The 13100-nt window shown below is 53.2% G+C and overlaps 1 protein-coding gene across 1 annotated transcript; it reads right to left on the bottom strand.

The window, feature by feature from the left end:
- Window positions 1–1148: 1148 nt before the first annotated feature.
- Window positions 1149–11920, bottom strand: LOC144738280 (uncharacterized). The gene is made up of 6 exons (XM_078621291.1): window positions 11911–11920; window positions 10126–10314; window positions 7840–8676; window positions 3890–4014; window positions 2245–3184; window positions 1149–1192 (listed from the first exon to the last, which is right to left on the bottom strand). Exons 1-5 carry the CDS (start codon window positions 11918–11920, stop codon window positions 2972–2974), a joined length of 1374 nt encoding a protein of 457 aa, XP_078477417.1. The 3' UTR covers window positions 1149–1192; window positions 2245–2971.
- Window positions 11921–13100: the final 1180 nt, after the last annotated feature.

Genomic DNA, 13100 nt, shown 5'->3' with positions numbered 1-13100 from the left:
ATCACCACGTCACCATCACTCAGCCCCTCCCCTCAGGTCCCCCCTCCCCCTCAGCCCCTCCCCTCGGGTCCTCCTCCCCCTCAGCCCCCCCTCCCCCTCAGCCCCTCCCCTCGGGTCCCCCTCCCCCTCAACCCCTCCCCTAAGCTCCCCCCCCTCAGCCCCCCCTCAGCTCCCCCCTCCCCCCCCCCAGCCCCTCCCCTCAGCTCCCCCCCACCCTCAGCCCCTCCCCTCAGGTCCCCCTCCCCCTCAGCCCCTCTCCTCGGGTCCCCCCTCAGCTCCCCCTCAGCCCCTCCCCTCAGGTCCCCCCTCCCCCTCAGCCCCTCTCCTCGGGTCCCCCCCCTCAGCCCCCCCTCAGCTCCCCTCCCCCCAGCTCCCCCCTCCCAGCCCCTCCCCTCAGATCCCCCCCCCCCTCAGCCCCTCCCCCCTTAGCGCCTCCCCCGTCACTTTGACTCCTCGGAGGTGGGGGTCGCTTCCTGCTTGGCGGATGACGTCACTTCCTGTGGGCGACATCACGTGGCCAGTGAGGGTGACGTCACGCGTCTGTGTGTGTGTCACTGTGTGTGTCACTGTGTGTGTCACTGTGTGTGTCTGTGTGTGTCTGTGTGTGTGTGTCTGTGTGTGTGTGTGTCTGTGTGTCTGTGTGTGTGTGTCTGTGTGTGTGTGTCTGTGTGTGTGTGTCTGTGTGTGTGTGTCTGTGTGTGTCTGTGTGTGTCTGTGTGTGTCTGTGTGTGTGTCTGTGTGTGTGTGTCTGTGTCTGTGTGTGTGTGTCACTGTGTGTGTGTCTGTGTGTGTGTGTCTGTGTGTGTGTGACTGTGTGTGTCTGTGTGACTGTGTGTGTCTGTGTGTGTGTGTGCCACTGTGTGTGTGTGTCTGTATGTCTCTGTGTGTGTGTGTGTCTCTGTGTGTGTGTGTGTCTCCCCGTGTCTCTCTCCCCGTGTCTCTCTCTCCCCGTGTCTCTCTCTCCCCGTGTCTCTCTCCCCGTGTCTCTCTCTCCCCGTGTCTCTCTCCCCGTGTCTCTCTCTCCCCGTGTCTCTCTCTCCGTGTCTCTCCCCGTGTCTCTCTCCCCGTGTCTCTCTCCCCGTGTCTCTCTCCCCGTGTCTCTCTCCGCGTGTCTCACCGAGTCTCCGTTCTGCAGTTTGATTCTCTTCTTGTCGCTGTCTCCATCTCTCGTCTCGGATTCCTCCAACTTGTTCTAGAATTCATCATCATCAGCAGCAGCATCATCATCAGCAACATCATCATCATCAGCAGCATCATCATCATCAGCAGCATCATCATCAGTAGTAGTAGTATTATAATCTACATCATCATCAGCATCATCATCAGCATCATCATCATCATCAGTAGTAGTATCATAATCTACATCATCATCAGCATCATCATCAGCATCATCATCATCATCATCCGCATCATCATGATCATCATCATCCGCATCATCATCAGCAGCATCATCAGCAGCATCATCAGCAGCAGCATCATCATCATCAGTAGTAGTATCATAATCTACATCATCATCAATAGTATCATCATCATCAGTAGTAGTAGTAGTATCATAATCTACATCATCATCAGCATCATCATCAGTAGTAGTGAGTGGGTGGGTAGGTGAGTGAGTGGGTGGGTGAGTGAGTGAGTGGGTGAGTGAGTGAGTGGGTGAGTGAGTGAGTGGGTGAGTGGGTGAGTGAGTGGGTGAGTGAGTGGTGAGTGGGTGAGTGGGTGAGTGGGTGAGTGGGTGAGTGAGTGGGTGAGTGAGTGGGTGGGTGAGTGGGTGAGTGAGTGGGTGAGTGAGTGGGTGGGTGAGTGAGTGGTGAGTGGGTGAGTGAGTGAGTGAGTAGGTGAGTGACTGAGTGAGTGACTGAGTGAGTGAGTGACTGGGTGGATGACTGAGTGACTGAGTGAGTGACTGAGTGACTGAGTGACTGAGTGAGCGAGTGACTGAGTGAGTGAGTGACTGAGTGACTGAGTGAGTGACTGAGCGAGTGACTGAGTGACTGAGTGACTGAGTGAGTGACTGAGTGAGTGACTGGGTGGATGACTGAGTGAGTGACTGAGTGACTGAGTGAGTGAGTGGGTGAGCGAGCGAGCGAGTGACTGGGTGGATGACTGACTGAGTGACTGGGTGGATGACTGAGTGAGTGAGTGACTGGGTGGATGACTGAGTGAGTGACTGAGTGAGTGACTGAGTGAGTGACTGAGTGACTGAGTGAGTGACTGAGTGACTGAGCGAGTGACTGGGCGTAATACCTTTCTCCGCACAAGGTGATTAATGTTGGAAACTCCAACGGGCGCTGAAGCTGACAGCGCTGCTCTTGCTGCTGATGCTGCTGCTGATGATGATGTTGGTGATGCTACTGCTGATGATGCAGCTCCTGCTGCTGCTGATGATGCTCCTGCTGATGATGATGATGCTGCTGCTGATGTTGCTGCTGCTGCTGATGATGATGTTGCTGATGATGATGATGCTGCTGCTGATGTTGCTCCTGCTGCTGCTGATGATGATGCTGCTGCTGATGATGCTGCTGCTGATGCTGCTGCTGCTGATGATGATGCTGCTGCTGCTGATGATGATGTTGCTGCTGATGGTTGCCTTGTGCCAAAAGCCTGGGAGAAACCAACGAGACAGACCCAAGTGACGGTGGTGGCGTTTTAAAGAAAACACACACAGACACACACAGACACACACAGACACACACAGACACACACAGACACACACAGACACACACAGACACACACACACACAGACACACTTACACACACACACAGACTCACACACACACACACAGACACACTTACACACACACACAGACTCACACACACACACACAGACACACACAGACACACACACACAGACACTCACACACAGGAACACACACACACGTACACACACACAGACACACACACAGACACACACACACAGACACACACACACAGACACACACACAGATACACACACACACACACGTACACACACTTACACACAGACACTCACACAGACACACACACACGTACACACACACGCTATTACCTCTGATGATGATGATGCTGCTGCTGCTGATGATGATGATGATGCTGCTGCTGCTGATGATGATGTTGGTGCTGCTGCTGATGATGATGATGTTGGTGCTGCTGCTGATGATGATGATGTATCATCATCAGCAGTCTTAGAGAAGGCTGATGCACTATCCTGTGAAGGAAATCAGCAGATTCAGAACTGCACCGTAGAATCGTGAGTGAGTGGGTGGGTGAGTGGGTGAGTGGGTGGGTGGGTGAGTGGGTGAGTGGGTGAATGATTGGGTGAGTGGGTGGGTGAGTGAGTGGGTGAGTGGGTGAGTGGGTGAGTGAGTGGGTGGGTGGGTGAGTGGGTGAGTGGGTGAGTGAGTGGGTGGGTGAGTGAGTGAGTGGGTGGGTGAATGGGTGAGTGAGTGGGTGAATGGGTGGGTGAGTAGGTGAGTGAGTGGGTGAGTGGGTGAGTGGGTGAGTGAGTGGGTGAGTGGCTGGGTGAGTGAGTGAGTGGGTGAGTGAGTGGGTGGGTGAGTGGGTGGGTGAGTGGGTGGGTGGGTGGGTGAGTGGGTGAGTGGGTGAGTGAGTGGGTGAGTGGGTGAGTGAGTGGGTGAGTGGGTGGGTAGGTGAGTGGGTGAGTGGGTGAGTGGGTGGGTGAGTGGGTGAGTGGGTGAGTGAGTGGGTGAGTGAGTGGGTGAGTGAGTGGGTGAGTGGGTGAGTGGGTGGGTGAGTGGGTGAATGGGTGGGTGAGTGAGTGAGTGGGTGGGTGAATGGGTGGGTGAATGGGTGGGTGAATGGGTGGGTGAATGGGTGGGTGGGTGAGTGAGTGAGTGAGTGGTGAGTGAGTGGGTGAGTGGGTGAGTGGGTGAGTGGGTGGTGAGTGAGTCACCGTGGTGGTGGTGAGGAGCTGGTGAGTGGCGCTGTCACGAGCATCCTGAATCCTCTCGGCCAACTCGGGCAGCAGGAGCCGCAGATCCCGTCGCTCCCTCTCATCACCCGTCTCTCCCAGCGAGTCTGAGACACACACAGACACACAGAGACACACAGAGAGACACAGAGACACACAGAGACACAGTGAGACACAGTGAGACACACAGAGACACACAGAGACACACAGAGACACAGTGAGACACAGTGAGACACACAGAGACACACAGAGACACACAGAGACAGTGAGACACAGTGAGACACACAGAGACACACAGAGACACACAGAGACACACAGAGACACACAGAGACACACAGAGACACACAGAGACACACAGAGACACAGTGAGACACAGACACACAGAGACACACAGAGACACACAGAGACACACAGACACACAGACACACAGTGAGACACAGTGAGACACACAGAGACACACAGAGACACAGAGACACAGTGAGACACAGTGAGACACACAGAGACACACAGAGACACACAGAGAGACACAGAGACACAGTGAGACACAGTGAGACACACAGAGACACACAGAGACACAGTGAGACACACACAGAGAGACACAGAGACACACAGAGAGACAGTGAGACACACAGAGACACACAGAGACACAAAGACACACAGAGAGAGACAGACACAGTGAGACACACAGAGAGAGACAGACACAGTGAGACACACACAGAGACGCAGATCCCGTCGCTCCCTCTCATCACCCGTCTCTCCCAGCGAGTCTGAGACACACACAGACACAGAGAGACACACAGAGAGACACAGAGACACACAGAGACACAGTGAGACACAGTGAGACACAGTGAGACACACAGAGACACAGTGAGACACACAGAGACACACAGAGAGAGACAGACTCAGTGAGACACACACAGACACAGAGAGACACACAGAGACACACAGAGAGAGACAGACTCAGTGAGACACACACAGACACAGAGAGACACACAGAGAGACACAGAGACACACAGAGACACAGTGAGACACAGTGAGACACAGTGAGACACACAGAGACACAGTGAGACACACAGAGACACACAGAGAGAGACAGACTCAGTGAGACACACACAGACACAGAGAGACACACAGAGACACACAGAGAGACACAGAGACACACAGAGAGAGACAGACACAGTGAGACACACACAGACACAGAGACACACAGAGACACACAGAGAGAGACAGAGACACACACAGACACAGAGAGACACACAGAGACACACAGAGACACAGTGAGACACACACAGACACACAGTGAGACACACAGTGAGACACACAGTGAGACACACAGTGAGACACACAGTGAGACACACAGTGAGACACACACAGACACAGAGAGACACACAGAGACACACAGAGACACAGTGAGACACACACAGACACACAGTGAGACACACAGTGAGACACACAGTGAGACACACAGTGAGACACACAGTGAGACACACACAGACACAGAGAGACACACAGAGACACACAGAGACACAGTGAGACACACACAGACACACAGTGAGACACACAGTGAGACACACAGTGAGACACACAGTGAGACACACAGAGACACAGTGAGACACACACAGAGAGACACAGACACAGTGACACAGTGAGACACACACAGAGAGACACAGAGACAAGTGAGACACACAGTGACACAGTGAGACACAGTGAGACACACAGAGAGACACAAAGACACACAGAGACACAGTGAGACACAGTGAGACAGAGATACACACAGAGAGACTCACAGAGACACACAGAGACACAGTGAGACACAGTGAGACACACAGAGACACACAGAGACACACAGAGAGAGACAGACTCAGTGAGACACACACAGACACAGAGAGACACACAGAGACACACAGAGAGACACAGAGACACACAGAGACAGAGAGACACACAGAGACACACAGAGACACACAGAGACACAGAGAGACACACAGAGAGACACAGAGACACACAGAGACACAGTGAGACACAGAGACACACAGAGAGAGACAGACACAGTGAGACACACACAGACACAGAGAGACACACAGAGACACACAGAGAGAGACAGAGACACACACAGACACAGAGAGACACACAGAGACACACAGAGACACACAGTGAGACTCACAGAGACACAGTGAGACACACACAGACACACAGTGAGACACACAGTGAGACACACACAGACACAGAGAGACACACAGAGACACACAGAGACACACAGTGAGACACACAGTGAGACACACAGTGAGACACACAGTGAGACACACAGTGAGACACACAGTGAGACACACAGTGAGACACACAGAGACACAGTGAGACACACACAGAGAGACACAGACACAGTGACACAGTGAGACACACACAGAGAGACACAGAGACAAGTGAGACACACAGTGACACAGTGAGACACAGTGAGACAGAGATACACACAGAGAGACACAGTGTCGGTGTCTCTCTGTGTGTCACTGTGTCTCTCTGTGTGTCTCTCTGTCTCACTGTGTGTCTCTGTGTGTCTCTGTGTGTGTCTCTGTGTGTCTCTGTCTCACTGAGTCTGTGTGTGTCTCACTCTGTGTCTCTGTGTCTCTCTGTGTCTCACTGCGTCTGTGTGTGTCTCTGTGTGTCTCTGTGTGTCTCTGTGTGTCTCTGTGGGTCTCTGTGTGTCTCTGTGAGTCTCTGTGTGTCTCTGTGTGTCTCTGTGAGTCTGTGTGTCTCTGTGAGTCTCTGTGTGTCTCTGTGTGTCTCTGTGTGTCTCTGTGTGTCTCTGTGAGTCTCTGTGTGTGTCTGTGTCTCTGTGTGTCTCTCTGTGAGTCTCACTGTGTCTCTGTGTGTCTCTGTGTGTCTCTCTGTGTGTCTCTATGTGTCTCTGTGAGTCTGTGTGTCTCTGTGTGTCTCTGTGTGTCTCTGTGTGTCTCTGTGAGTCTCTGTGAGTCTCTGTGTGTGTCTGTGTCTCTGTGTGTCTCTCTGTGAGTCTCACTGTGTCTCTGTGTGTCTCTGCGTCTCTCTGTGAGTCTCACTGTCTCTGTGTGTCTCTGTGTGTCTCTCTGTGTGTCTCTGTGTGTCTCTGAGTCTGTGTGTCTCTGTGTGTCTCTGTGAGTCTCTGTGTGTGTCTGTGTCTCTGTGTGTCTCTCTGTGAGTCTCACTGTGTCTCTGTGTGTCTCTGTGTGTCTCTGCGTGTCTCTGTGAGTCTCTGTCTCTCACTGTGTCTCTGTGAGTCTCTGTGTGTCTCACTGTGTCTCACTGTCTCTGTGTGTCTCTGTGTCTCACTGTGTGTCTCTGTGTCTCACTGTGTGTCTCTGTGTGTCTCTGTGAGTCTGTGTGTCTCTGTGTGTCTGTGTGTGTCTCTGTGTGTCTGTGTGTGTCTCTGTGTGTCTCTGTGTGTCTTTGTCTCTCTGTGTCTCTCTGTGTCTCTGTGTGTCTCTGTGTGTCTCTGTGTGTCTCTGTATCTCTCTGTGTGTCTGTGTGTCTCTCTGTGTCTCTGTGTGTCTCTGTGTGTCACTGTGTCTCTCTGTGTGTCTCTGTGTGTCTCTGTATCTCTCTGTGTCTCTGTGTGTCTCTGTGTGTCTCTGTGTGTCTCTGTGTGTCTCTGTGTGTCTCTGTGTGTCTCTGTGTGTCTGTGTGTCTTTCTGTGTCTCTGTGTGTCACTGTGTCTCTCTGTGTGTCTCTGTGTGTCTCTGTGTGTCTCTGTGTGTCTCTGTGTCTCTCTGTGTCTCTCTGTGTCTCTCTGTGTCTCTGTGTGTGTCTCTGTGTTTCTCTGTGTGTCTCTGTGTGTCTCTCTGTGAGTCTCTGTGTGTCTCTGTGTGTCTCTGTGTGTCTCTGTGTGTCTCTGTGTGTCTCTGTGTCTCTCTGTGTGTCTCTGTGTGTCTCTGTGTGTCTCTCTGTGTGTCTCTGTGTCTCACCAAGACGAGACTTAATGATGTCCCGTGCCAGACAAAAGTGTTTCACCGCCACGCCGTGTCTCTGTGTGTCTCTGTGTGTCTCTGTGTGTCTCTGTGTGTCTCTGTGTGTCTCTGTGTGTCTCTGTGTGTCTCTGTGTCTCTCTGTGTGTCTGTGTGTCTTTCTGTGTCTCTGTGTGTCACTGTGTCTCTCTGTGTCTCTCTGTGTGTCTCTGTGTGTCTCTGTGTGTCTCTGTGTGTCTCTGTGTGTCTCTGTGTCTCTCTGTGTCTCTGTGTGTCTCTGTGTGTCTCTCTGTGTGTCTCTGTGTGTCTCTGTGTGTCTCTGTGTGTCTCTGTGTGTCTCTGTGTGTCTCTGTGTGTCTCTGTGTGTCTCTGTGTGTCTCTGTGTCTCTCTGTGTGTCTCTGTGTGTCTCTGTGTGTCTCTGTGTGTCTCTGTGTCTCTCTGTGTGTCTCTGTGTGTCTCTGTGTGTCTCTGTGTCTCTCTGTGTGTCTCTGTGTGTCTCTGTGTGTCTCTGTGTGTCTCTGTGTGTCTCTGTGTGTCTCTGTGTGTCTCTGTGTGTCTCTGTGTCTCACCAAGACGAGACTTAATGATGTCCCGTGCCAGACAAAAGTGTTTCACCGCCACGCCGTGTCTCTGTGTGTCTCTGTATGTCTCTGTGTGTCTCTGTGTCTCTCTGTGTCTCTCTGTGTCTATGTGTGTCTCTGTGTGTCTCTGTGTGTCTCTGTGTGTCTCTGTGTGTCTCTGTGTCTCACCAAGACGAGACTTAATGATGTCCCGTGCCAGACAAAAGTGTTTCACCGCCACGCCGTGTCTCTGTGTCTCTCTGTGTGTCTCTGTGTCTCACCAAGACGAGACTTAATGATGTCCCGTGCCAGACAAAAGTGTTTCACCGCCACGCCGTGTCTCTGTGTCTCTCTGTGTGTCTCTGTGTGTCTCTGTGTCTCACCAAGACGAGACTTAATGATGTCCCGTGCCAGACAAAAGTGTTTCACCGCCACGCCGTGTCTCTGTGTCTCTCTGTGTGTCTCTGTGTGTCTCTGTGTCTCACCAAGACGAGACTTAATGATGTCCCGTGCCAGACAAAAGTGTTTCACCGCCACGCCGTGTCTCTGTGTCTCTCTGTGTGTCTCTGTGTGTCTCTGTGTCTCACCAAGACGAGACTTAATGATGTCCCATGCCAGACAAAAGTGTTTCACCGCCACGCCGTGTCTCTGTGTCTCTCTGTGTGTCTCTGTGTGTCTCTGTGTCTCACCAAGACGAGACTTAATGATGTCCCGTGCCAGACAAAAGTGTTTCACCGCCACGCCGTGTCTCTGTGTCTCTCTGTGTGTCTCTGTGTGTCTCTGTGTCTCACCAAGACGAGACTTAATGATGTCCCGTGCCAGACAAAAGTGTTTCACCGCCACGCCGTGTCTCTGTGTGTCTCTGTGTGTCTCTGTGTGTCTCTGTGTGTCTCACCAAGACGAGACTTAATGATGTCCCGTGCCAGACAAAAGTGTTTCACCGCCACGCCGTGTCTCTGTGTGTCTCTGTGTGTCTCTGTGTGTCTCTGTGTGTCTCACCAAGACGAGACTTAATGATGTCCCGTGCCAGACAAAAGTGTTTCACCGCCACGCCGTGTCTCTGTGTGTCTCTGTGTGTCTCTGTGTGTCTGTGTCTCACCAAGACGAGACTTAATGATGTCCCGTGCCAGAAAAAAGTGTTTCACCGCCACGCCGTGTCTCTGTGTCTCTCTGTGTGTCTCTGTGTGTCTCTGTGTCTCACCAAGACGAGACTTAATGATGTCCCGTGCCAGACAAAAGTGTTTCACCGCCACGCCGTGTCTCTGTGTGTCTCTGTGTGTCTCTGTGTGTCTCTGTGTGTCTCTGTGTGTCTCTGTGTCTCACCAAGACGAGACTTAATGATGTCCCGTGCCAGACAAAAGTGTTTCACCGCCACGCCGTGTCTCTGTGTGTCTCTGTGTGTCTCTGTGTGTCTCTGTGTCTCACCAAGACGAGACTTAATGATGTCCCGTGCCAGACAAAAGTGTTTCACCGCCACGCCGTGTCTCTGTGTGTCTCTGTGTGTCTCTGTGTGTCTCTGTGTCTCACCAAGACGAGACTTAATGATGTCCCGTGCCAGACAAAAGTGTTTCACCGCCACGCCGTGTCTCTGTGTGTCTCTGTGTGTCTCTGTGTGTCTCTGTGTGTCTCACCAAGACGAGACTTAATGATGTCCCGTGCCAGACAAAAGTGTTTCACCGCCACGCCGTGTCTCTGTGTGTCTCTGTGTGTCTCTGTGTGTCTCACCAAGACGAGACTTAATGATGTCCCTGGCCAGACAAAAGTGTTTCACCGCCACGCCGTGTCTCTGTGCGAGCAGCGCAGAGACTCCCAGCTGGTACTGGGTCTCCGCAAGGAGTCGGTCATCCGGCGCGAGCAGAGACGACTGCAGGGACAGGCAGACGGACAGATCCTCCGTAGCCTGGGCATAGTCCTCTAGAGAGACACAGAGACACAGTCACTTAGACACAGAGACAGAGAGACACAGAGAGACACAGAGACACAGAGAGACACACACAGAGACACAGAGAGACACAGTGAGACACACAGAGACACACAGAGACACACAGAGACAGAGACAGACACAGAGACGACTGCAGGGACAGGCAGACGGACAGATCCTCCGAAGCCTGGGCATAGTCCTCTAGAGAGACACAGAGACACAGTCACTCAGACACACAGAGACACAGTCACTCAGACAGAGACACAGAGAGACAGAGACACAGAGACAGAGAGAGACACACAGAGACACACAGAGACACAGAGACACAGAGAGACAGAGACAGCCACTCACACAGAGACACAGAGACACAGTCACTCAGACACAGAGACACAGAGACACAGAGACACAGAGACAGCCACTCACACAGAGACACAGAGACACAGAGACACACACGGAGACACAGAGACACAGAGACGACTGCAGGGACAGGCAGACGGACAGATCCTCCGTAGCCTGGGCATAGTCCTCTAGAGAGACACAGAGACACAGTCACTTAGACACAGAGACAGAGAGACACAGAGAGACACAGAGACACAGAGAGACACACACAGAGACACAGAGAGACACAGTGAGACACACAGAGACACACAGAGACACACAGAGACACACAGAGACACACAGAGACACAGAGACGACTGCAGGGACAGGCAGACGGACAGATCATCCGTAGCCTGGGCATAGTCCTCTAGAGAGACACAGAGACACAGTCACTTAGACACAGATACACAGAGAGAGAGAGAGACACAGAGACACAGTGAGACACAGAGACACAGAGACACAGATACACAGAGACACAGTCACTCAGACACAGAGACACAGAGACACAGATACACAGAGACAGCCACTCACAGAGACACACAGAGACACACAGAGACGACTGCAGGGACAGGCAGATGGACAGATCCTCCGTAGCCTGGGCATAGTCCTCTAGAGAGACACAGAGACACAGTCACTTAGACAGAGACACAGTCACTCAGACAGAGACACAGAGAGACAGAGACAGAGAGAGAGACACAGAGACACACAGAGACACAGAGACACAGAGACACAGAGACAGCCACTCACACAGAGACACAGAGACACAGTCACTCAGACACAGAGACACAGAGACACAGAGAGACAGAGACAGCCACTCACACAGAGACACAGAGACACACACGGTGACAAAGAGACACAGAGACACAGAGACACAGAGACACAGTCACTCAGACACAGAGACACAGAGAGACAGAGAGACAAAGACAGCCACTCACACAGAGACACAGAGACACAGAGACAAAGTCACTCAGACACAGAGACACAGAGACACAGAGAGACAGAGAGACAGAGACAGCCACTCACACAGAGACACAGAGACACACACGGAGACAAAGAGACACAGACACACAGAGACACAGACACCCAAAAAGACACAGAGTGTGTGTCTCTCTGTGTCTCTATCTCCCCGTGTCTCTCTCTCCCAGTGTCTCTCTCTGTGTGTCTCTCTCTCTGTGTCTCCCCGTGTCTCTCTCCCCGTGTCTCTCTCTCACCTCTCTCCATGCCCAACTCTCCGAGTTTCAAATGGACTTGGGCACGATTCAGCTGAGCCTCTCGCCCCGTCTGCCTGCAGAGAGAGAGACACGGGGAGAGAGACACGGGGAGAGAGAGAGACACGGGGAGAGAGACACGGGGAGAGAGAGAGACACGGGGAGAGAGACACAGGGAGAGAGACACGGGGAGAGAGACACGGGGAGAGAGACACGGGGAGAGAGACACGGGGAGAGAGACACGGGGAGAGAGACACGGGGAGAGAGAGACACGGGGAGAGAGACACGGGGAGAGAGACACGGGGAGAGAGACACGGGGAGAGAGAGACACGGGGAGAGAGAGACACGGGGAGAGAGACACGGGGAGAGAGACACGGGGAGAGAGACACGGGGAGAGAGACACGGGGAGAGAGACACGGGGAGAGAGACACGGGGAGAGAGACACGGGGAGAGAGACACGGGGAGAGAGAGACACGGGGAGAGAGAGACACAGGGAGAGAGAGAGACACTGGGAGAGAGAGACACGGGGAGAGAGAGACACGGGGAGAGAGAGACACGGGGAGAGAGACACGGGGAGAGAGACACGGGGAGAGAGACACGGGGAGAGAGACACGGGGAGAGAGACACGGGGAGAGAGACACGGGGAGAGAGACACGGGGAGAGAGACACGGGGAAAGAGACACGGGGAGAGAGACACGCGGAGAGAGACACGCGGAGAGAGACACGGGGAGAGAGACACGGGGAGAGAGACACGGGGAGAGAGACACGGAGAAAGAGACACGGGGAGAGAGACACGGGGAGAGAGACACGGGGAGAGAGACACGGGGAGAGAGACACGGGGAGAGAGAGACACGGGGAGAGAGACACAGAGAGAGAGACACGCGGAGAGAGACACGGGGAGAGAGACACGGGGAGAGAGACACGGGGAGAGAGACACGGGGAGAGAGACACGGTTAGAAAGTCAAATTGTGAGTGACTGCATTTGAAGAGTGTGTCTCTGTGTGTGTCTCTGTGTGTGTCTCTGTGTGTGTCTCTGTGTGTGTCTCTGTGTGTGTCTCTGTGTGTGTCTCTGTGTGTGTCTCTGTGTGTGTCTCTGTGTCTCTGTGTGTGTCTCTGTGTGTGTCTCTGTGTGTGTCTCTGTGTGTGTGTCTCTGTGTGTGTGTCTCTGCGTGTGTCTCTGCGTGTGTCTCTGC

This window comes from Lampetra planeri, chromosome 81 (genome assembly GCF_965212315.1).
Source record: "Lampetra planeri chromosome 81, kcLamPlan1.2.h2, whole genome shotgun sequence".
Lineage (NCBI taxonomy): Eukaryota > Metazoa > Chordata > Hyperoartia > Petromyzontiformes > Petromyzontidae > Lampetra > Lampetra planeri.
This window is presented reverse-complemented; position numbering and strand designations above follow the sequence as displayed.

Coding starts and splice junctions, on each gene's coding strand:
- LOC144738280 (XM_078621291.1), bottom strand. Junction 4,015..7,839: donor CATCATTAAGTCTCGTCTTG/GTGAGACACAGA, acceptor TGTGTGTCTCAG/ACTCGCTGGGAGAGACGGGT. Junction 3,185..3,889: donor AGCTCCTCACCACCACCACG/GTGACTCACTCA, acceptor TTTCCTTCACAG/GATAGTGCATCAGCCTTCTC.